This window comes from Bos indicus x Bos taurus, chromosome 11 (assembly GCF_003369695.1).
Source record: "Bos indicus x Bos taurus breed Angus x Brahman F1 hybrid chromosome 11, Bos_hybrid_MaternalHap_v2.0, whole genome shotgun sequence".
NCBI lineage: Eukaryota > Metazoa > Chordata > Mammalia > Artiodactyla > Bovidae > Bos > Bos indicus x Bos taurus.
In genome coordinates this window covers 92,166,636-92,189,029 of record NC_040086.1, presented here as the reverse complement: position 1 = coordinate 92,189,029, position 22,394 = coordinate 92,166,636, and the positions used below count along the sequence as shown (strand labels likewise).

The 22,394-nt window shown below is 44.2% G+C and overlaps 2 protein-coding genes across 5 annotated transcripts in view; one reads left to right on the top strand and one right to left on the bottom strand.

Moving 5' to 3' along the window:
- MORN5 (MORN repeat containing 5) overlaps nucleotides 1-3,234 on the bottom strand; it is a 34,513-nt gene extending 31,279 nt beyond the window's left edge. For 2 of the 4 annotated variants that reach the window (XM_027556179.1, XM_027556180.1), the window contains exon 1: nucleotides 3,105-3,234. In XM_027556179.1, the coding sequence (XP_027411980.1) occupies nucleotides 3,105-3,214 (110 nt within the window). In that variant the 5' untranslated portion in view covers nucleotides 3,215-3,234. The remainder of the gene's footprint in view (nucleotides 1-3,104) is intronic. The other 2 variants (XM_027556181.1, XM_027556182.1) reach the window with 1 other exon arrangement.
- Nucleotides 3,235-3,343: 109 nt separating this feature from the next.
- Nucleotides 3,344-21,338, top strand: NDUFA8 (NADH:ubiquinone oxidoreductase subunit A8). The gene is made up of 4 exons (XM_027556178.1): nucleotides 3,344-3,497; nucleotides 10,980-11,143; nucleotides 17,044-17,209; nucleotides 21,019-21,338. The coding sequence occupies exons 1-4, from the start codon at nucleotides 3,447-3,449 to the stop codon at nucleotides 21,154-21,156; spliced, it is 519 nt and encodes a 172-aa protein (XP_027411979.1). The 5' UTR covers nucleotides 3,344-3,446; the 3' UTR covers nucleotides 21,157-21,338.
- Nucleotides 21,339-22,394: the final 1,056 nt, after the last annotated feature.

Sequence of the window (22,394 nt, the reverse complement as noted above, 5' to 3'; positions counted from 1 at the left end):
GAGGGGCTGTGTGTTGAAGGGAATGCAAAAGTTGGTCTATTTGTTCTCCCTCGCTCTCAAGTAGGGGCCGTCCCGGAGTTCATGCTGCCCATGGAAGTCCCCTTCTGGAGGCCCAGAGAGGGGAACAATGTGCTCAAAGCCACACAGCAAGCACTGTGAAGCAGAGACAGGGACCAGGCTTTCTGGGAGCTGATTCCAGGTCTTCTCCATTCCCCACAACCAGCCCACCCCTGCCCACTGCACCCCAAGTAGGAAACTGGGAAAACATATGCACCTGAGGAAACAAGAATTTAGTCTCACTTCATCATATCCTAGATGTACCATCTTGGAGACTTTCCTAAGCCTCTGCTTTCCTTCCTTCCTTTATTCCAACAAATATTTATAGAACACCTGCTAAATGCCAGGCACCTTGCTGAGTCTACTCTATTGGATGCAATACTACAGACACAACAGTGATCAAGGTAGATGCAGTCCTTGTCCTTGACAAGGCTCACAGTCTAGTGACGGACTCAGCTAAACAACTGCACAATGCTTGATCAGTGCTCTGCAGGGGAAGAGAGGCCCCTATGGGACCAAGGGGCAGCCTACTGCCTGGACCAGATGATCACTTGCTTCACAGGGGAGATGGCTGAGATTAATGCCCAAGATGAACCCAGATACTAATAACAGTTTTCCTAGTAAAGGGCCTGATATACAGTGAGAGCTTAAGAAACATGCTTTCAGTCCTTCATTCATGCCTTCTCTGTTTTTCCCCACTGGCTGGAATTCATCTCTTCTAACTCTAAACTTATTTTTGGTTTTGTTTGTACTTCTGTTGGATGCCTAGCACTTTCTGCCTTGTATCATAATTGTACATTTCATCTCTCCTATGTAATCAAGCTACTTGAAAGGAAGACTTTGGTATTCTCAGCTCCTAGAAACATGTTCCTTCTTAAATAGGTGCTGGGGAACATCTACTAAGTAAAGAATGAAGGAAACAGAAGAACTAGTGAACTTACTGAGTGGGTAACAGAATTTGCCACCATACACAGGCCCCAAACAGGATAGCACTGTGGTTAAGCACAGCTTTGAGCCAGGCAGGCCTGGAGTCCAGGCCTGGCCCCACCTCTCTATGTCTTGTATGACCTCTACCTCTCTAAGCCTGGGTTTCTCATCTGTAAAATAGGGATAAAGACACTTCTGCAAAATTACTGCATTAACGGCTATGAAACTATAGCAGAAGATCTTAAAAACTAATTTGCTTTTATTTTGCTGCAAGACATAGAAGGAGAGAGAACATCTTCATCCCTCTACCTCTTGGCTTGAGATTATATCTGTTATTTCTAAACACAGTCTCCATATAAACGCATCTCTGAAATTTGACATCTCCCCTATTATTTTTTTTTAATGTAACTTAGATGTTATTGTTCAGACCACCTACAGACATCTCCAGCCCACCCCAAACAGAACTCATCCTCTCCTCTCCCAAAGCAGATCCTCCTCAGTGTTCTCAATCTCCAGGCTCAAAGCTTGGAGCTGGGCTCTGGGCTGGACTGAAAGCAGTCTCTAAGTGGGACCAGGAACCAATCAGTTGCCAGGTCCTGGCAATGAAATCCCCAAACTTCTACATTTTTTCTCTCTCGCAGCCCTACTGCTTCTGCCTTGGCCCAGGGTCCTGCTGCCTTTTACTGGGACAACGGCAATGGGCTCCGATCTGCTCTCCCTACCTCCACTCTCCCTCACTCCCTCCCTCTTTCTATCCTTCCTTTACTCCTCCCCCTCCCTTCCCCTTCCCCTTTCATTTTTCTTTTTTCATTGAAGGCAAAAAGTCTTAGAATTTCCTAGCAGTCCAGTGGTTAGAACTCTGCGCTCTCACTGCTGAGGGCCAGGTTCAATCTCTGGTTGGGGAACTAAGATCCCACAAGCCATGCAGCATAGCCAAAAAAAAAAAAAAAAACACCAAAGGTAATAAGCCTTCATTTTAAATTCAAAGTAAATTTAAAAGAACAAAAAGAGCTCCTTTATAATAAAGATGTTAATCCTTAACAAGGGCATGACGACCATATCTCAAATATTATTCAGTCAATCATTCATTCTCTTATTCATTCATGTGGCTAACATTTACTGAGTGCCTACCAGACATATGTACTAGGAGGAGGGATACAGAGATGAAATAAATTAGATTTCCTAATGTCCAGCACTACCAAGGGTCTATCCATGTCTCCTCCCACCCACAGAATTGTACAGAGTATTCAAATCTCTCTACACCAGAGCACAGACTCCACCCTGTCCAGCTTGGGTTCCCACTCTCCCCTAGGCACATCCTACACTCCAGTGAAACTGAACTGCTTGCTCTCTCCTTCATATATAAGCCCTCTGAGCTATTGCTCATGCTGTTCCCTCTGCCTGAAAATATTCTTCACCTAGCATCTCCAACCACCTAGATCCTACTCAACCTTCAGGGCCCATTTCAAATATTATCTCCTCCATGAAGCCTTCTAGGATTGTTCCAACTAGACGCATCCTCTGCAGGGGCTCAGCAGCGAGACTCTATAATAGAAAGATTGTGGGCTCTGGAGGCAGACCTAGTTTTCATCTCTGCTCTGTCAAGTGCCAACTAGGTGACTTTGGGCATGTTATGTAACTACTTTGTGCCTCACTTTTTCCATCTGTATAGTGGGGGTATCTATCTCATAGGGTTGCTGTGAGGAGGGAAGATTCAAGCAAAGCCACCATCTGAAATTATCTTCTCTGTTTGTTGGCAATATGCTAACTAGACAATAAGCTGCATGAGAGCAAGGATCTTGACAGTTTTAATATTCTTATCCCTGTACCTAATACTGGCAGATAGCAGACACACATATATACATGGAATGGATGTATCTCAGCTCTGCTGTTAATTAGAATATACGTCCTTGAACAAGTTACTTCACTTCTCTGGATCTCATTTACCTTAACTGTAAAATGGGAATAAACATTCCGACCTAAAAGAGTTGTCCTGAAGTTTAAAAGGGAAAAAAATTGAGAACGCGTCTGATACAAAGTCCTTTTCAGGGACAAAAAGACCGTCGTCTTTTTCCAGTCACGGATGTTCAAGGACGTACTGAATCAAACGAAGCCCTTACCTGCCATCTACAAATTCCCCAATATATTGGCTCCCCGTGTACTCCATGGCGCCTGTCTCTAGCGTCCAGTCTTTGGGACACCTGAGACTCAGCGCATCCTGCCTCACCATGACAACCAGGAGGGATGGGCGTGGCCGAGAAGAAGCCCCGCCCCTAGGGACTGGGAACTTCCCGGCTTTGCGCAGGCTCCGTGGCTTGTGGTTGGGCAAAGCAGTGCGCCTGCGTGCCGCCGCCGCCGCGCCTGCGCAGACGCTAGGTGGCCTCCGAGTTCGGAAGGGGAGTTCAAGGAGACGGGGGAGACGCGGCAGCGGGCACCTCCTCGGGGTCGCGGCTACAGCCATCATGCCGGGGATAGTGGAGCTGCCCTCTCTGGAGGATCTGAAAGTGCAGGAGGTGAGACTCGTCCGGAGGAAGGCAAGCGGGGCACAGGGCTGCAGCTTCCCGGGCCTAGGCCCAGCCGGGCTTGCACTCAGCGGACCCTGGGCCCCGGACCTCCCATCCCAACCCAATGCCCTCAACATGTACACAAGGTTGACCCTCGGACGTACCCCCGTCAGCTCGGGGAGACCCATCTTTCAGTAGCTCGAGAACTCTCCGCTTCCCGGCAGCAACCTGCTTCTCCTTTGCGTGAATAATAGTGGTATTTCTTATTAAGCACCAACCAGGGTCCTTTTACTTCATGTCACTTAGTACTCAAACGTCTCTGCAAAGTGAGTGTACAGCCCCGGGTGCTCACAGTCGAGGGAGAGAGACAGTCACCTTAAAGTAGCCTTGTCGCTGCAGAGTGCCTTGGAATGGAGCTCGAAAGCCGGAGAAAAAGGAGATAGTATTGGAGAGCGAATTTGCTAACAGCCTGGGAAAGTGTTTGGTAAAAGATCATTTAAAGCATTCATTTCCTCAAGAGCTGTCATTTGAATAATTACCATATGCACATACACTGGAAAATGAGATAGACCCTGACATCAGGGAGTTTATAATCTAATAGGGAAACAGTTCAGTTACAGTACAGTGTAGTTAGAGCTGTGAGAAGTGAAGACCGATAATACTAATTATAGCAAACACTAGACTCAGGCAGGATGCTAACAACAGACATTAATTCATAGACTCCTCCCAGCCAGGTGAGGATATAATTGATCTCTCCACGTTATAGATAACAATCCTGAGAGAAGTGATTTGCCCATGGTCACACCTCACACTGGAGAGCTACAATATGAACCCAGTTGTGAATTTTAAAGCCATACTTTTAAATGACCGTATTAGAGGCAAAAGCTCAGAAGATCGAGAAGGCTTAGCAGAATTTTGTGTTTTGCTGTTTGATGTGACTCTTGGTGGAAAGCAACAGTGACTGAGCCTGGAGAGGTACCTGAGGCTGAGGTAGGGCTCGGTTGCGACTTTCACAGGGGCAGACTGAGCAATTTGGACTTTGAATCCCATAGGTGAGGTGATGGGGAACTGTGGAAGATTTTAAGGCAAGGAAGTGTTAGAGCAGGACTGGATAATCAGGCTACATTGGAGGAGAAAGAGGAAGATGTAAAATTGCATGCCAAAAATTATATCACAGGTCCAGTATTGAGTATTTTACCTAGGTACTTCATTTCATCCTATATGCCTGTGAGAATGGAAACTATTATTTTCCTTGAATGAAAAGAGTTTTAGCTGTGTTTGGAGACTTTTTAATAAAGTGACATTTACCAAAAGGTGGGGAGTAGGTTCTGCCAGCACTCCGTTTGTTTCTTACCCCGCTGTGAAGCTGGATTAAGACTTTGAGTTGCTGTTTTTTTCATTGGCACTCTAATTTGGTTCAACAGTCATCTGAGGTTCTGCTTCTTGGGTGTATTCTATTTCTGGAATAAATTTGCCATTAGAGTTCACACAGTTGAATTGAGAAGCAGATAATTGCATAAATAACTAAAATACAGGACAAAATATGATTAAATGCTATGGACGAGGGCAAATATGATTTAAGAAAAGAGAGTAGGGGACTTCCTGGGGTTCCAGTGGTTAGAACTCTGTACTTCAACTACAAGGGTCATGGGTTCCATCCTTGGTTGAGGAACTGAGATTCCACCTGCTGGAAGGCAGGGCCAAAAATAAAAATAAAGAAGAGAGGATTTGAAGTTGTATTTAAATTCTAGGCCTAGCCATTTGGTTTGGCAACCTACTCCAATGTTCTTGCCTGGAGAATCCCAGGGACGGGGGAGCCTGGTGGGCTGCTGTCTGTGGGGTCACACAGAGTCGGACACGACTGAAGTGACTTAGCAGCAGCAGCAGCCATTTGGTTACCTTGATTAGTCAGTTTTCCTGTTTGCAGACAGTTATTTTATTTGTAAAATGAAGTGCTTCCAGCTGTCTAATCCTCTGAGGCAGTGAAGGGAACTGAAAGCACTTCTTGGGCATAATGTGAAACTTGGATAAATGGCACTTGCAGGATGGTATTTCTAGGCAGATATGGAGAGAAGAGCTTTCTAAATGAGACAGGATCTGAAAGGTAAGCAGGTGCGACCAAAAGACAGGTCTGGGAACAGTGAGTTCCAGGTGCTAGAGAACAGCCAGTACTTTTTTGAAGTCTGGTGTGTTGAGAAGGCAGAAGGATAGTTGGGATCCAGAAAGCTATGAATACCTTGTAAGAAACTTAGGCTTTAGTCTGCTGTTAAGCGTGACTCCTTCAGGGGTTTTGTCGCAGATTTAATAGCAGAGTAACGTAAGAATTGTCTTTTAGGACAGCAGTTCTATGAAGAATGATTGAAAGAGAGGAATAAGAAGAGCAAGGGGACCAGTCTTGGTGGCTGTTGAAATAACTGAGGAAGATATTATTGACTCCAATACGATTGGTGACTGTGCTTACAGAGAGGAAAGAACACGTTTATCTAGGATTGCTCAGACTTAGCAATGACTTAGCAGAGGCAGGAAAGGTTGAGGAATCAATGTCAGATTTGCACCCTGACAATAGGACTGAGGGAGCCAGAAGCAGTGGGTTTGAGAAGCAAGTTAAACCTACTTTGGACCTCATTGACCTTGGAGTTAATGACACATGCCTCTGGAAGACTAGTCAGAAGCTTTGTGCAGGAAACTCTTAGGACACATTGACCATTTTGAATAAAAATAATGGCCAGTATTTATGATGTCTCCTGAGAAGTCTGGATGCAGGTCAAGAAGCAATGGTTAAAACTGGACATCGAACAGCAAACTGTTTCCAAATTGGGAAAGGAGTATGTCAAGGCTGTATATTGTCATCCTGCTTACATGCAGAGTACATCATTTGAAATGCCAGGCTGGATGAAACACAAGATGGAATCAAGATTGCTAGGAGAAATATCAATAACCTCGGATACGCAGCTGACACAACCCTTATGGCAGAAAGCAAAGAAGTAAAGAGCCTTTTGATGAAAGTGAAAGAGGAGAATGAAAAAGTTGGCTTAAAATGCAACATTCAGAAAACTAAGATCATGGTATCCAGTCCCATCACTTCATGGCAAGTAGATGGGGAAACAGTGAGAGACTTTATTTTTTGGGGCTTCAAAAATCACTGCAGATGGTGACTGCAGCCATGAAATTAAAAGATGCTTGCTCCTTGGAAGAAAAGTTGTGATCAACCTAGACAGCATATTAAAAAGCAGAGACATTACTTTGCCTTCAGAGGTCCATCTGGTCAAAGCTATGGTTTTTCCAGTAGTTATGTATGGATGTGAGAGTTGGACCGTAAAGAAAGCTGAGTGCCAAAGAATTCATGCTTTTGAACTGTGGTGCTAGAGAAGACTCTTGAGAGTCTCTTGGACTGCAAGGAGATCCAGCCAGTCAATCCTAAAAGAAATTAGTCCTGAGAATTCATTGGAAGGACTGATTCTGAAGCTGAAACTGTAATACTTTGGCCACCTGATGTGAAGAACTGACTCATTGGAAAAGACCCTGATGCTGGGCAAGATTGAAGGCAGGAGGAAAAGGGGACGACAGAGGATTAAATGGTTGCATAGCATCACGAACTTGATGGACATGAGTTTAATCAAGCTCTGGGAGTTAGTGAAGGACAGGGAAGCCTGGCATGCTGCAGTCCATGGGGTCACAAAGAGTCGGACACGACTAAGCAGCTGAACTGAACGTATTTACGATGCACTTCTATGTGCTAGGCACTTCATAATATTTTTATGTGTATTGACTCACTTAAGCCTCACAACAGTTCCATCAGCTGAGTACTGTCATCCTCCATTTTATGTAAATTAAGCAAAATACAAAGCCTAGTATAAATTAAGTACTCCAATAAAAAAAAAAGGGTGCCAATTGGGTGTAAGGAAGAGAGAATAGGACTAGAAGGTTGCTTGTAGATTGTGGGACTTTTTCTGCCCCCCTTTCCAACACCTGCAGACTGTATAAACCTGGTGTGCAGTGAGGCTGTTACGGGGACAGATAAAGAAGGGTGTTGAAATTCTGTGTTCTTTTGAGACAAAGGGAGCTGAATGGATCTGAGAGGGTATTCACGGTAAACAGCTGTGCAAGGATGTGGTTTCTGCTGGAACTCAAATCAGTCTTAGTGAAGAAGCAGGTGAGGGCTGTTGGCAACATCCGTGGTCGCGATGTAGTGGCAAGCCGCGCAATGGGAGGTCACAGTCTCTCCTGCCAGTTCTCTGCTTGCCACTGACGTGCCGTGCCATCTTGAGCACTTGGCTCCTCTTCCTCAGGAAATAAGTTCAGTGAGTTCTCAGCCTTGATTTCCCTGCAACAGGGTATTCTATTATGTGCTCAACAGCATGGGCATGCCTAGATTGGGGTAAGACATTGGCAAGGAAGTAAGGCAAAGAAAGCCATAGACTTTTGGTGGCATGATAGCTGTGGAAGCATCAGAGTAATTAAATCAGCCATTTAAAGATGTTCTAAGGCATTCAACAAGGAAATCAATACAGCTAACTTAATTTAAAAAATATATTAGGCTTTAAAAATAGTTTGTCTTGATTTTTAGTCTCCCAGCCCTCTATAGATAATACAGCAAGCAAGCATGTACCACTCAACTAACTGAAATAAACTGTTACCAAAACTGGAATGCAGAATTTTAACAGATGTGTAAAGAAACTTATCAGAATTGTCATGGCAAATTTCACTTCCATCCTAAATTCACCTTTGCTTTGATAATTTTAACAGTTGTAATATTAGTGTCGTGTTAGTCGCTCGCTCAGTCATGTCTGACTCTTGGACCCCATAGACTGTAGCCTGCCAAACTCTTCTGTTCATGGAATTCTCCAGGCAAGAATACTGGAGTGGGTAGCCATTCCCTTCTTCAGGGGATCGTCCCAACCCAGGGATCAAATCCAGGTCTTTTGCATTGCAGGTGGAGTCTTTACCATCTGAGCCACCAGGAAAGCCCATGTAATAGTAGTCACAGCCATAACTTTATTCTCTTCCTATAGTGTTTAGATGAATTATCTTTTCATCTTTTCTTGCCTTTGGTCTTATTAAAAATAATAATAACTTAACCTAAGGCTATGTGAAGTTTGTAAAAAATGAAATAATAAAAATTTTATTATTATAAATAATATAAAATTATTCTCATGCAAAAATTCTTGATATTTACAAATCAAATCCAGTGGTATCTTAAGCATAATGCACGAGGACAGACTAGATTTTACTCGAGTACACTGGATCGGTTTTAGAAAATCTGTTAATGCTCTTCATGACATTTATAGATTAATGAAAAATAAACCTGAAAATTTCAGTCTTTCCTGGTGGAGGAATCAGCAGTGAAACAAAGCCAGTTATGATTAGAAAGAAACTTCCCTAATGAGGAACGTGTAGGCAAGTATATCCCAGACACCAACAGCCCTTATCATGCCAAACTACTTTAAAGTTGGGAACAAAGCAGGGAAGCCTGCCATCATTGCTGTTTCTCTGTGTCATCCTGGAACTTCTGGTCAGAGCATTAAGAGAGGAAAGGAGAAGAAGGTAAAGAAGTAACTATCAGAGAGGAGGGCTTCCCTGGGGGCTCAGATGGTAAAGAGTCTGCCTACAATGTGGGAGACCTGAATTCAGTCCCCAGGACAGGAAGATCCCCTGGAGGAGGGCATGGCAACCCACTCCAGTATTCTTACCTGGAGAATCCCCATGGACAGAGGAGCCTGGTGGGCTACAGTCCCTGGGGTCGCAGAGTCGGACACAACTGAGCGACTAAGCACATCAGAGAGGAAGGGAGGCAGTTTTTACTTGTACATGGAAGCTTTTCTGTTAATCTTCTGGAGTTGCCTATCAGAACTGACGAGAGTTAGTGAAGTATGGCTGTAGAGAAGATGCAGTGTACAGACTAGCAATAACTAACTTGAAAATGTAAGGGAAATATAACCTATCTAGAGAGTATCCAAAATATGAGAACATTAAGAAATAAATAAGAAACATGCAAGATTCCTGTATGGGAAACTAATTTTAACCGAGGGAAGTGAGAATGAGCTAACTGGAGAGACATACTGATAACTATGTTCTGGATGAGAAGGCATCGCCCAGATAGTCTTAACCTCTCCTGTAACTGTTACATCCCTTGCTGCCTGTCTGGAGTGAGTGCTATGCACCAGGTATAAAAGCCACCGGTGCCCCCAGAGAGCACCCTCTACACGACCAGCCCCTTGGCTGTACCAGCCTCATCTCCCCACTCCTGGTCCATACTTCCTCCTTCAGCCACACAAACCCAGTCTCTCCACCCCATCCTCTCCAGGCCTCTGTGTCAGGGGTTTCCTTCCCACGGCTAGAAAAATCTGCCCCCCTTCCCCAATTTCTCTTTCTGCTCTCGTTCCCCAGCTGCCATCACAAGCCAAGTATTTAATGCCTTGTTTTACCCTGTCTTGTTCTCATTCGTGACAGCTCCTTGTGCTCAGCACTGTTTTGGGTGCTTGGTGGACCGTGGTAAATATCACCTTAATTAGAATTTAGGGAGAATGGGCATCTCTACAGTAGTGGACTTCTGTTGAAAACAAAACCCCTGCCCTCTTGGAGCTTACGTTCCAGTGGTCACAGATCGAGTGACCACAGGTGCTAGCTTATCTAAGATGATCAGGGAGAGACTCTCTGGGGAGATAAAATGTGAGCAGAGACCCAGTATTGTAAAAGTGCCCTTTCCATTCTAATGTGATATATAACTAGACTTAGCACGACTGCAATGCAAACTATCGGGGGAGGGGTGCTCATCTGTAAGAACAGCTGGACCAGTTTTGAAAAGGAGGGCTGCTGAGGAAGATGGTCTTCCCAGACAACAAACAGTAATTAAAACTGCCGCGGTACTGGTACCGGAAAAGAGGCCAGTGGGACCCCTGCTGCAGCAGCTGCTAGACAGGCTCTGGGCAGTATGGTGAGCTGGCTGGCTACTCTGTGCTTCTCGAGAAACTGCTGGGCTGTGAGTGAGTGCGACTGGCGTAGTTGTAGGGATGGCTGCCTTGAATACACTCTGAACTTCACAAAGTTCACAAATGTAGTACTTTATTCTTAATAATAACTTGCTGGACTATCAGCTCTCATTGGTCCCTTCTGGTCTCTAATCTTCTGTGATTCTGTCGTCTTCTGGAAATTTTACATATCTTTCCACTGTTATTCCTGGAAAGGAGACTCATCCATGCTCCTCAGGGTTGGTTCCTCCCCTTACATCCCCGAAGCCTCCATCTCCCTTCAGAGTTCTGCTTTCTGTCTCACAAAGATCTAAGGATTCTCTTGGGGTTGCCGTTCCCTTATGTCTAAAGTGGGAGTTGGTGATATCAGCCTGATGAGATTATTACACAGGTGTGTTTTCTGGGCCAAGTCAGAACAAGAGTACCTTCCTGTTCCCTCTGTCTTGATGATCTCAAGGAGAGGTTGAGGACCTAGTGTTCTGGTCACGAATCTGTGATCCTTCTCCCCCGTCCCTCTCCCCAGGTGAAAGTCAGTTCGTCTGTGCTGAAAGCTGCGGCCCATCACTACGGAGCTCAGTGCGACAAGCCCAACAAGGAGTTCATGCTATGCCGGTGGGAAGAGAAGGACCCCCGTCGATGTTTAGAGGAAGGCAAGCTTGTCAACCAGTGTGCCCTGGAGTTCTTCAGGTAGGATCTTTTCACCTAAGTGCGGGTGGGCTGAATCATCAAGGTGTGTGTTATCTTCTTGGTGAATGTCCAGCTAAATTAAGTGGAAGGATAATTTTACTAATTCTGGTAGGAAATAGAAGGCTTTGCAATCAGATAGACCACTATAAAGCTCACAATTGTTATGTGTTTTTATTATTTGGCATGTTCTTTTTCTTTTTTAATTTTTTTTGAAGTTGAGTTGATTTATACTGTTAATGTGGCATTATACAATGTTACTGATTTCTGCTGTACGACAAGAGTGATTCAGTTATATATATGTGTGTTCTTTTTTTTTAATATTCTTTTCCATTATAGCTTATCACAGAATATTGACTCTAGTTCCCTGTGCTATACAGTAATATCTTGTTTTTTTTAATCCATCCCACATATAATAATTTGCATTTCTGTATCTGTGAGTCTGTTTCATAGATGTGTGTGTTTGTGCTGTATTTTAGATCCTGCAGATAAGTGATATCATACTGTAGTTGTCTCTGTCTGACGTCACTTAGTTTAATCTCTAGGTCTGTCTGTGTTATTGTAAATGGCATTATTTCATTCTGTTTTATGGCTGAGTAGGATTCCATTGTACAGGGTTCCCAGGTAGCACTAGTGGTAAAGAACCCACCTGCCAATGCAGGAGATGTAAGGGATGCAGGTTCAATCCCTGGGTCAGGAAGCTCCCCTGCAGGAGGGCATGGCAACCCACTCCAGTATTCTTGCTTGGAGACTCCCATGGACAGAGGAGCCTGATGGGTTGCAGTCCACGGTGTCGCAAAGAGGTGGACACGACTGACGCCACTTAGCGTGCAGGAGTCCATTGTGTACACCCACCCTCCCACATCTTCTTTATCTGTTCAGTTATTGATGGGCGTTTAGGTTGTTTTCCATGTCTTGTCTATTGTGAATACTGGCATGTTCTTTAATCTCTGTGAATTACAATTTCCAAAATAGAGTAATACCTGTTATATAAGATTGTTGTGAGAAATTTGAAAAGGCACATAAAAGCAACTAAGAACAGTGCTTGCTAGCTGTCAGGCATTCACTAGTTTGTTATCATCATCATTACTGTAGGACACACAGTTATGATGGAAAGGAAGGTGTGTTTAGAGTCAAATGTTTAGATAGGCCACTAAGTACTGTAAGTAGAAAAAGTCCAAATTGTAATTGTAGGAAAATGTTTTAATAACCATATTAGTCAAAACTCAAGGGGACAGAAACTGAATTCATAAGGAATTGACTCATGTAAGTGTAAAGTCCAAAAATGGGATTGGCATCAGGCAGGGCTGGATCCAAGGGCTTAAATAATTTCATAACTACTTGGTGTCTTTTTGCTTCACCTCTTCTCCCCTCAGTTTCTTAGTTCTGCTTTTCTCTATCAAACTCATTTTCAAAGAGACTTTCCTTGCTGTAGCAGAAATGGCCTCTAGCCACTCGAAGCTTCTAGGCTCCTTACTTAGCAGACCCAGATGGAGTGCCCCCCAGTAGCATGAGCTGAGGTTCCTGGAACTGAGTCTCATTGTCCTGGCTGGTCGACTTCATGTATGTGTCTCTGAATTAGTTAGGTTTTGAGAGATAAAATACTGTGACTGGTCAAGCCTTGCCATAAGTGGGGAGTAGACTTAGACTCATCTGAATCACATTGCCAAGCCATAGGGAGTGGTTGTTCCCCAAAGGAGAATCTGAAGGATGTTCCAGAAGAATGGGGAATGACTGCTGACTAGACAAATGACCAGATGTCCCCTACAGTGTCGTAAGAGCTATTCACACAATAGCTGTTTTCCTTCTTTCTTGCTTTTGCTGTCTTTGTCCACAAGCAGAGATACTTTGTACTTAAAAGTCATAGTGTGTGTATTCATTTGAAATACACATTTTTCTCTTGAAACTATTGGAAACATTCTTTCAAGTTGCTCCCTCTTTGTGATCATAATTTTTCAGTTCAGTTCAGTCCAGTCGCTTCCCACTCTTGGCGACCCCATGAATCGCAGCACGCCAGGCCTCCCTGTCCATCACCAACTCCCGGAGTTCACTCAGACTCACATCCATTGAGTCAGTGATGCCATCCAGCCATCTCCTCCTCTGTCGTCCCCTTCTCCTCCTGCCCCCAGTCCCTCCCAGCATCAGGGTCTTTTCCAATGAGTCAGCTCTTCGCATGAGGTGGCCAAAGTACTGGAGTTTCAGCTTTAGCATCATTTCTTCCAAAGAAATCCCAGGGCTAATCTCCTTCAGAATGGACTGGTTGGATCTCCTTGCAGTCCAGGGGACTCTCAAGAGTCTTCTCCAACACCACAGTTCAAAAGTATCAGTTCTTGGGCGCTCAGCCTTCTTCACAGTCCAACTGTCACATCCATACATGACCACTGGAAAAACCGTAGCCTTGACTAGACGGACCTTTGTTGGCAAAGTAATGTCTCTGCTTTTGAATATGTTATCTAGGTTGGTCATAACTTTTCTTCCAAGGAGTAAGCGTCTTTTAATTTCATGGCTGCAGTCACCATCTGCAGTGATTTTGGAGCCCAAAAAAATAAAGTCTGACATTGTTTCCACTGTTTCCCCATCTATTTCCCATGAAGTGATGGGACCGGATGCCATGATCTTCGTTTTCGCCAACTTTTTCACTCTCCTCTTTCACGTTTATCAAGAGGCGTTTTAGTTCCTCTTCACTTTCTGCCATAAGGGCATTTTTAATGGCTGTCTAATATTCCACTGGTAGATAAACCAGTCATAATGTACCTTATGATTCTTGTTACTAAACATCATTGTTGATTTCTGTTTTTGATTGTTTTGGATAAATCTGCAGTGGTTATATTTGTGTAGAGATCATTTTCATTTTTTAATTAATAAATTAGCATACATTTCCCAGCAATGAGATTATTCTTTAAAAGGCTTTGAACATGATTTATGGCTCTTGAATTACAGTTGCCCTGTCTTTTGAAGTTGGGTCAGTTTATGCTGTACTCAGCACTGTATCCTGATATGCGTCACCAGCATTGCATTTGATTTAAACATGGATAGGTACAAAATGGTATTTTATTCCTGCTTGAATTTGTATTCATTTGATTGCTAATAAGGTAGAATATGTATTCATTTGAAAGCTTTTTATTTTCTAAGAACTTTGGCAAAGCATTTTTCCTTTGACTCAAAGAAAGTATGTATAAGTGAGAAGTGTTTGGATTTCACAAGCTTCCAGGATGCTGAAGTCTCCTGCTGTATGAACTAGTAGATAATTGTTTGTTCATGTAGGTGCCAGGGTAGCAGAGTCCAGATCACAGCCTCAGTGCCAGAGTAATGGTTTGCACCCTTCTTCTGCCACAGCATATTGGAGGAGTGCAAAGTTCCAACTGGTCATGCTAGCTCACTACCAAGCATGATTCTCAAGTCAAGGTTTTGTGCAGTCGCTCAGTTGTGTCCAACTCTTTGCAACCCCGTGGACTGCATGCAACATGCCAGGCTTCTCTGTCCATCACCATCTCCCAGAGCTTGCTCAAACTCATGTCCATTATTCAGTGATGCCATCCAACCATCTCATCCTCTGGTGTCCCCTTCTCCTCCTGCCTTCAGTCTTTCCTAGCATCAGGGTCTTTTCCAGTGAGTCGGCTCTTAGCATAAAGTGGCCAGAGTATTGGAGCTTCAGCTTCAGCATCAGTCCTTCCAATGAATATTCAGGATTGATTTCCTCTAGGATTGACTGGTTTGATCTTGCTGTCCAAGGGACTCTCAAGAGTCTTCTCCAGCACCACAGTTCGAAGGCATCAATTCTTCGGCACTCAGCCTTTTTTATTGTCCAGCTCTCACATCCATACATGACTACTGGAAAAACCATAGCTTTGACTCTGCGGACCTTTGTAGGCAAAGAAATGTCTCTGCTTTTTAATATGCTGTCTAGGTTTGTCATTACTTTTCTTCCAAGGAGCAAGCAGCTCCTTTAATTTCCTAGCTGCAGTCACTGTCCACAGTGATTTTGGAGCCCAAGTAAATAGTCTGTCACTGTTTCCATTGTTTCCCCATCTATTTGCCATGAAGTGATGGGATCAGATGCCATGATCTTCATTTTTTGAATGTTGACTTTTAAGCCAGCTTTTTCATTCTCCTCTGTCACCTTCATCAAGAGGCTCTTTAGTTCCTAGTTTCTTTAGTCAAGGTTCAGTTCAGTTCAGTTCACTCACTCAGTCGTGTCCGACTCTTTGCGCCCCATGAATTGCAGCACGCCAGGCCTCCCTGTCCATCACCAACTCCCGGAGTTCACTCAGACTCATGTCCATCGAGTCAGTGATGCCATCCAGCCATCTCATCCTCTGTCGTCCCCTTCTCCTCCTGCCCCCGTACCGTAGAAGTCTAGGTTAGTGAGACTAGAGATAACTCCGAAAAGCTCCCTAGGCTTTGACATTCCTTCTTCCTTCCTCTTGTACCTCCTGTCACCCCTCCAAAGGTTATTCTCAAAATACCTGGAAGGGTGTCAGTTACACCCTGGAAGGGTGTAAGAAACTGATATCCATTGGTTGCCTTACAGGAGCGGGACTGAGCAGGAATGAAAAGCCAGTTTTTCTTTTGTATTTTCTTCAGCCACCTCTGAAGTTCTTATGTTAAATATGATTCCTGTGTTCATTGTAGCTAGGTTCTTGGAAAATGACAAGTAAGTTCTTCATTATTATTCCAACAGGGGAAGGAGGCACTCTACGCTTCTTCCACTGCCTCAGATAGCCTTTTACATAAAATAACAGTATTTTATTCTTGCCTGAATTCGCATTTATTTGATTACTAGCAAGGTTGAATGGTAAGAGAAGGGGAATTTTGCAAAATAATGGCTTATCCCTTTCATACACAAGTTACTTTTCCTTCAACCACTTTTGGTGACCACAAAATGAATTATATTTTATGTTGCTTCTTAAGAGAGCAAATATAGTTTAACTTCCTTATTAATGACAAGAATTAATCTCTGTTTTTGTTCAGTGCACACATAGAATGAAGTCCTTGAGCTTTGGAGGTGTGGAGAGTGGTCTGCCTCTACACTGATTGGCCCCCAAGATCAGAAGATCCTTGTCAATTTGTGAATTTGCTTTTTATAATTCCGTCTCCTCCTTTGTCATTTTCTGTCGCCTCTGACTTCTGTCAGCACCACATCTCTGAGTATGCCTCCCTGTCTTCTAAAATTTCAAAGCTGGTAAACTTTAGAATTGGATCTAAGGGGAATAAATAGGTCCCAAGTGAGTTATCTGAGGAAAATATATACACCTTAGACCTTTTTTGTTTTAAAAATATGTATTTATTAATGTATTTAGCTGTGTCGGGTCTTAGTTGCAACACGTTGGATCTAGTTCTGAATCCAGGCCCTCTGCATTGGGAGCATGGAGTCTTAGCCACTAGAGTACAGGGAAGTCCCAGGTGACAGTCTTTTGGAATTTCTTTTCATTTATTTTTGCTGTATAAAGAAATTAGGTCGTGTGCCTCAGATCTTTTTTTTACATATTGATCCTCAACCTGAGGATCTCCAGGTTGCCTTGCAAGTGAGGTAAGAGTACTCTCATACCTTTCAGAAAGCAAGGCTGTGTGTTTGAGGTCTGTATCAAATTTTTCCCCACTTTTTTGTTTTTCATGGTTCTGCAAAGAGCTTCCCCTAACCAAGGGCTTCCCAGCTGGCGCAGTGGAAAAGAAAATGCCTGTCAGTACAGGAGACCCAGGAAATGCCGGTTCGATCCCTGGGTCAGGAGTAGGAAATGGCAACCCTCTCCAGTATTCTTGCCTAGAAAATTCCAATGGACAGAGGAGCCTGGCAGGCTACAGTCCATGAAGTCGCAAAGAATCAGACGTGACTGAGTGCGCGCGTGCATGCACACATGCACACACACACAGACGCACACTCCTAACCAAGCCCTCTTTTCCAGGCAGATAAAGCGGCACTGTGCGGAGCCTTTTACGGAATACTGGACCTGCATCGATTACTCCGGCCTGCAGCTATTTCGTCGCTGTCGCAAACAGCAGGCGCAGTTTGACGAGTGTGTGCTGGACAAACTGGGCTGGGTGCGGCCGGACCTGGGGGACCTGTCAAAGGTAACATGATTTCCTGCTGGTCTTTCTCTCCCTGAGGGTGGGGAAAGGCAGGAGGAGGTCCAGGAAGGGTCTTTTGTGAGTTCAGGTCTGATGTGACAGATCCAAACTGACCAGACAGCTCAGCTAGGGAGTGATTATCCACAGCCCAGAGTTTACTTAGTAGAAATGCGCCTTTACATAGATCTTCCAGCATGAGCAGGTTTCTTGTTGGTTAATTATTAGTAGCTAACTGAAGAACAGTAGGGAGTAGATGAGGATAAAATGTTTAAGGGGCTCGGTCAGTTGAAAACATTGAGGTTATTATGGGGAAATGGGTTTGAGGTTATGCCTGATTTTTCAGGAGCATACCTGAGATTTTTTTTTTTTAAAGTAATACCTGTAGTTTTAAAAGCATGTTTTCCTACTTTCTCCTTTATTTCCTGTCTCAGCTGTGATACCACCATCTATTGAAACCTCAGAGCTAGAAGAAACCTGAACATCTCTCTTCTTCACTTAGCCCTCTGTCTTCCTTTATCCAGTCCTCAATTCCTCTAGATCAGCATCTCCTGGAATATTATTTTAAAACCTCACACTGTCCTCACTTCCTGGACAGGCGTTCTTAACTGGGCTACATGAGCTTCTGGGAGGGCAGGGTGGATGACTATAGGCATGATCTGTGTGGAAAATAAATATGACTATCCATTAAAAAAAAAAAAAAAACTTTTCAAAGGGGCTTCTTATTTGCTCATAAAACTGAGCATCCCCTCTGTATCCTGAGACGCATGGCCCTTTGTGATCTGAACTGTCCCTGCTTCTTAAGCATCGTCTCCTCCATTCCTTCTGGGAAGCATAGGTAGCAAGGCGTGGCGGGAAAGACTGGTTTGAAAGGAATCTGAAAGTAGGTTTGAATCTTAGTTTCATGACTTCATTGCTCTGGGATCTTGAGCAAATTGCTAACCCTCTCCTCTCCTACCACAGTTATAAGATGGGACCAGTATTAGTCCCTGTTTTTCTGTGGGGATTAAGCTAAGGAGGTTATGTGAAGCCCCAGCATGATGTTGACCCATAGGCCCATAATTATTCATGTTCCCTTCCCTTTGTGTGTGGCATCTGTGGGTGATAGTTGGGTCTTAAGCTTGTTGCCAGAAGTAGAGGAATGATTTAGCAATTTTATTTGGTATCTGGCAAATATTTCCTTCAGATACCTTCTTTTGCTGCAGTGAACAACTTATTTATTTTTACTTTTGAAAAATTTTTATTGAAATATAGTTGATTTACAGTGCTGTGTTAGTTTCAGGTGTACAGTAAAGTGATTCAGTTATACATGTATATTAATATGTATATATATTATTTTTTAAAACATATTCTCATCATTAGATGCTCTTATTGTATACTGAGTATAATTCCCTGTGCTATACAATAGGTCCTTGTTGGTTATCTGTTTTATATATAGTAGTGTATATATTCTGATCCAAAGTGAGCAAATTATTTTTATTTACTTTTTTAAGAAATAATTATTTTTATTTAGTATTTATTTATTTTGGTTACGCTGGGTCTTAGTAATGTGGCACACGGGATCTTCCATCTTCTTTGCATTACACAAGATCTGTTAGTTACGGCACGCAGGATCTAGTTCCCTGACCAGGGATTGGACCTGGGCCCCCTGCATTGGGAGCTCAGAGTCTTATACACTGGCCCACCAGGGAAGTCTACCAAGTTATTTTGAATAGTTGATAATTCTAAGTTGGAAAGTGGTAGAGCTTTTACCTCTAATAAAGAAAACTGCCTTTTCTTATTTCTGTCTCATGAAAGGAGAATTTACAAATCATGCTGTTAAGAAAGTATATTTATTCCTGAATCTTTGTATTAACCCTTTTAAAAAACCTTGCAAAGAAAAAGGTATTGTTACTGAACTCTTTCCAGAAGTGTATTTCATAAGAAGATTACCAGCTTTGGTTATACTTGAGTTCAGTCTCTAAGAAGGGTCGTAACTGGCCGACAGAGTCTGTACTCAGCATCGCTCACTCGTGCGTCCTGGCCCCTGGCCTGCCACGTGCACCTGGTGAATTCCTCGTCCAGTCGCAGCTCAGGTGTCGGGTCTCTGTGAAGTTTCTGGCTTTCCTAGGTAGGATTGCGCTCTCTCACCCGTAATTCCTTTGCCCTGATAATGTTAATTTTGAAAATAACTAATGAAGCATCTGCTCCATACATTAGGCGCTTCACGTGTGTTATTCTAATAACCCTGGGAGCTACTGTTGGCCCCGTTTACAGATGGGAAATTGAAAGTTCAGTCAGATCCCCAAGGTCATTTACCTAGTAATTAGTTTGACCACATGCTTCTGCTCCTTTTGTTTTGAGTCTGGTGCAGAAGAGGAAGTTGTTTCATTGTCCCTTCCACAGTAATTTGTCCTTTAAAGGGGCCCTTTTATTTTCTCTAGATTTATTTCACAGACATCTTGAATTCCTTAAAGGAGCTTCAAATGCCAGCTGGAGGCATTTGGAATACTCTGTCAAGCAACAAGGAACCATTAGTGATCTCTAATTATAGCGGAGAGATGAGAAAACTGTTTTAAAAGCAAATGAAAAACTATTCTGGACTTGTAGTCAGAAGACTGGAGTTCTAGCTCCAGCTCTGACATTTACAGTGTCCTGATCTTAGATAAGCCAGCATCTCTGCTCCTCTTCTGTGGACTGGAGATAATTATACCTCGGAGGGTGATTATAATAAGAATTGTGAGACTGTGTCCATGAAAGCTCTGTTCACAATAAATGGTGTTTGAATTTGTACATCTGGGAAGATTGATCTGGTTGTATCACATGGGGCGGCTTAGGAGACCACTAGATAACAAGACCGTTAATAACTGTGGCCTTCCGTCTTTCTGCTTCTCTGGGCCCATTTCCTCATCTTTACAGTGAGAACAGTTTCTGCTGGGTGTCTGATGGAGACTTCTGTGGGCTAATGGGGGTGTAAAATTCCATCTTCCTCTCTCCTTGGACCCCAGTTCTGTGCTCTACCCTCACCTGGCCTGTTGGCTCAGCACCCCCAGTCTAGCTTTTGCACACTCTGTCCTGGCCTACAGATGTGATTAAGTACTTCCTTACTCCAGTAACATCTGTTGCCACTGGATTAAAATTCAAACGTCTTTGCATATTTTTCACCGCCCTTCATCATCTGGCTCCTGCCTCCCAGCATCTCTCGACATGTAAAAAGCACAGACTCTGGAGCAGGCAGAGCTGGCTTCAAGTCCCGGTGCTTCCACTGTTGGCCTGGTGGCCCCACTGAAGCTGCAGGTTGACTCTGAGGAGTGTCAGCGTGAACTGGAATAATGTCTTCAACGACAGGACCAGGCGCACAGCCTGTCCTTTGGCTGTTTAAGGACGTGCCTCCCTGCCTATCTGTGTACTCTTGGTTTACTTGGAAGGTCTTTTCTTCTCTGCCTTCCTGATTGGTTCCTATTCATCCTTCAAGATGGAGCTAAATACTCCCCCTTCAGAAATAGTTGGGGCCCCTAGAGGACAGCGGGTGGGTGGAGGTCCTGTTTCTCCCGCCCCCCACCCCCGTGACTTGCCTGGGAAGCCCTCGGGGATGGCCTCCTGTCGGTCTGCCGCAGCGAGGACTATGTGAATCTTGTTCCCTTCTGTATCCTAACTTCTTCCATACGGAGTGGCACAGAGTAGGCGTTCTTCAGTGTGTATTCAGGGTGGAGTGTGATGTGCTAGGGCTTCAGAGATGAGGAGGCAGGGGCAGAGAGGAGACTGGTAGGTGTGTTTGTGGCCACAGCTCCTACACCTGACTCTCAGCTTCCCTTTTCCTCTTCTTCCCTCCGCAGGTCACCAAAGTGAAAACAGACCGGCCTTTACCAGAGAATCCCTATCACTCAAGAGCAAGGCCAGAGCCCAACCCTGAGGTGGAAGGCGATCTGAAGCCCGCCAGGCACGGCAGCCGCCTCTTTTTCTGGACCATGTGAAGATGGGTCCGTGGCCCCACACCCAGGCACGCGCCCAGGCAGCGGGCAGTGAACTCTCCCGCCGTTTGCATCAACCGATAGAGGGCTCTTTCCGGGATCACAAACATTAACCAAAACGTTAATTTATGTGACTTGGCAGTTATTCTATACCATTTCCTGCCCATTAAAAATTTTAAAGGAAACAGTTGTATTTTATTATGTTTTCTATAACCTTCTGGCCTTTAAAGATGACTTCCCCTTGCTTTTTCTCCTTGTGGTCCTGCCTGTTCCCTCCCTCGCTCTCTCTGTTTTAAGTAGGCAACTGCCAGTGCAGGAGGGGAGCCTCATGGGATCACGGACAGGTGAACGTGTAAAGGAGAGGCTTTGTTACCTGCGATGGCACCTCAGGACCAGTCTGTATTCACACATTTTGAAGTCTCCATTTTTCTTCCCATCCGACGTCTCAGACAAATAGAGTTCCCTGAAGGTCATACAAGGGAAGCGTCCAGGATAGAAGAAGCACAGAAACATTTGCGCCTGTGACTCAGGCCATGGGCGGGGCGCCTGGCTGGGTCTTCTGCAGTCTCGCTCAAAGTTCCTTAAAGAACCAAACTTCCACCACTTCCCCTCGATATCCCATCCTCAAGCGTTATAACCCAGATGTTTTTCCTGATAGACAAGGGAGTTGGAGGCTGAACTCCCAGCTCCAAAGCCAGGAAGTCGGGAGGTCTGAGTGTCAGTTCCAGCCTTGGGTGTGTTTCTTAACCTCTTATGAGAGGTTGAATTTGAGGACAAACTAAAGGGAACATGCTTATCTACCTCCTGGGCAGGTTAGAGCCACAAGTATTTTAAAAGCTCTTTGGTTCAAAGCCGTATTAATGTCTTTATTTTCCCTTTCGTTCAATTCCTTTTTCACAACTAGGCTATTTCCTCTCCATCTGACCGGGGGTCACTTTACATCTTCTGCTCATGGCCTTAAATTGCACGTGACTGTGTGTAAGTCTCAGCTCCCCAGGCCTTGCTTTCCCATCTGCAGAGCTCTGGGAAGCAGGACACCAAGCATTGCATGATCTGCCTTGCCCTTGCGCCCACCCCACCCCGACCCCACAGTTGGGAGCATTTTATGTAAACCTCACTCTCACCCATTCTGCGAAAGCTCCTTGCCAGCCACTTTTGCCTCATTCTCCAATGTAAGAAAAACAATAGGTTCTTATGTTTTTACAACAGCAAACGCAACACCCATTAACCTCTTGAAGGCC

Bases quoted from the DNA above. Each gene is read 5' to 3' on its own strand.
- NDUFA8 (XM_027556178.1), top strand. From the start codon at position 3,447: ATGCCGGGGATAGTGGAGCTGCCCTCTCTGGAGGATCTGAAAGTGCAG. The intron at 3,498-10,979 runs GTGAGACTCGTC...CCCTCTCCCCAG, and splicing joins AGGATCTGAAAGTGCAGGAG to GTGAAAGTCAGTTCGTCTGT. The intron at 11,144-17,043 runs GTAGGATCTTTT...CCTCTTTTCCAG, and splicing joins TGTGCCCTGGAGTTCTTCAG to GCAGATAAAGCGGCACTGTG.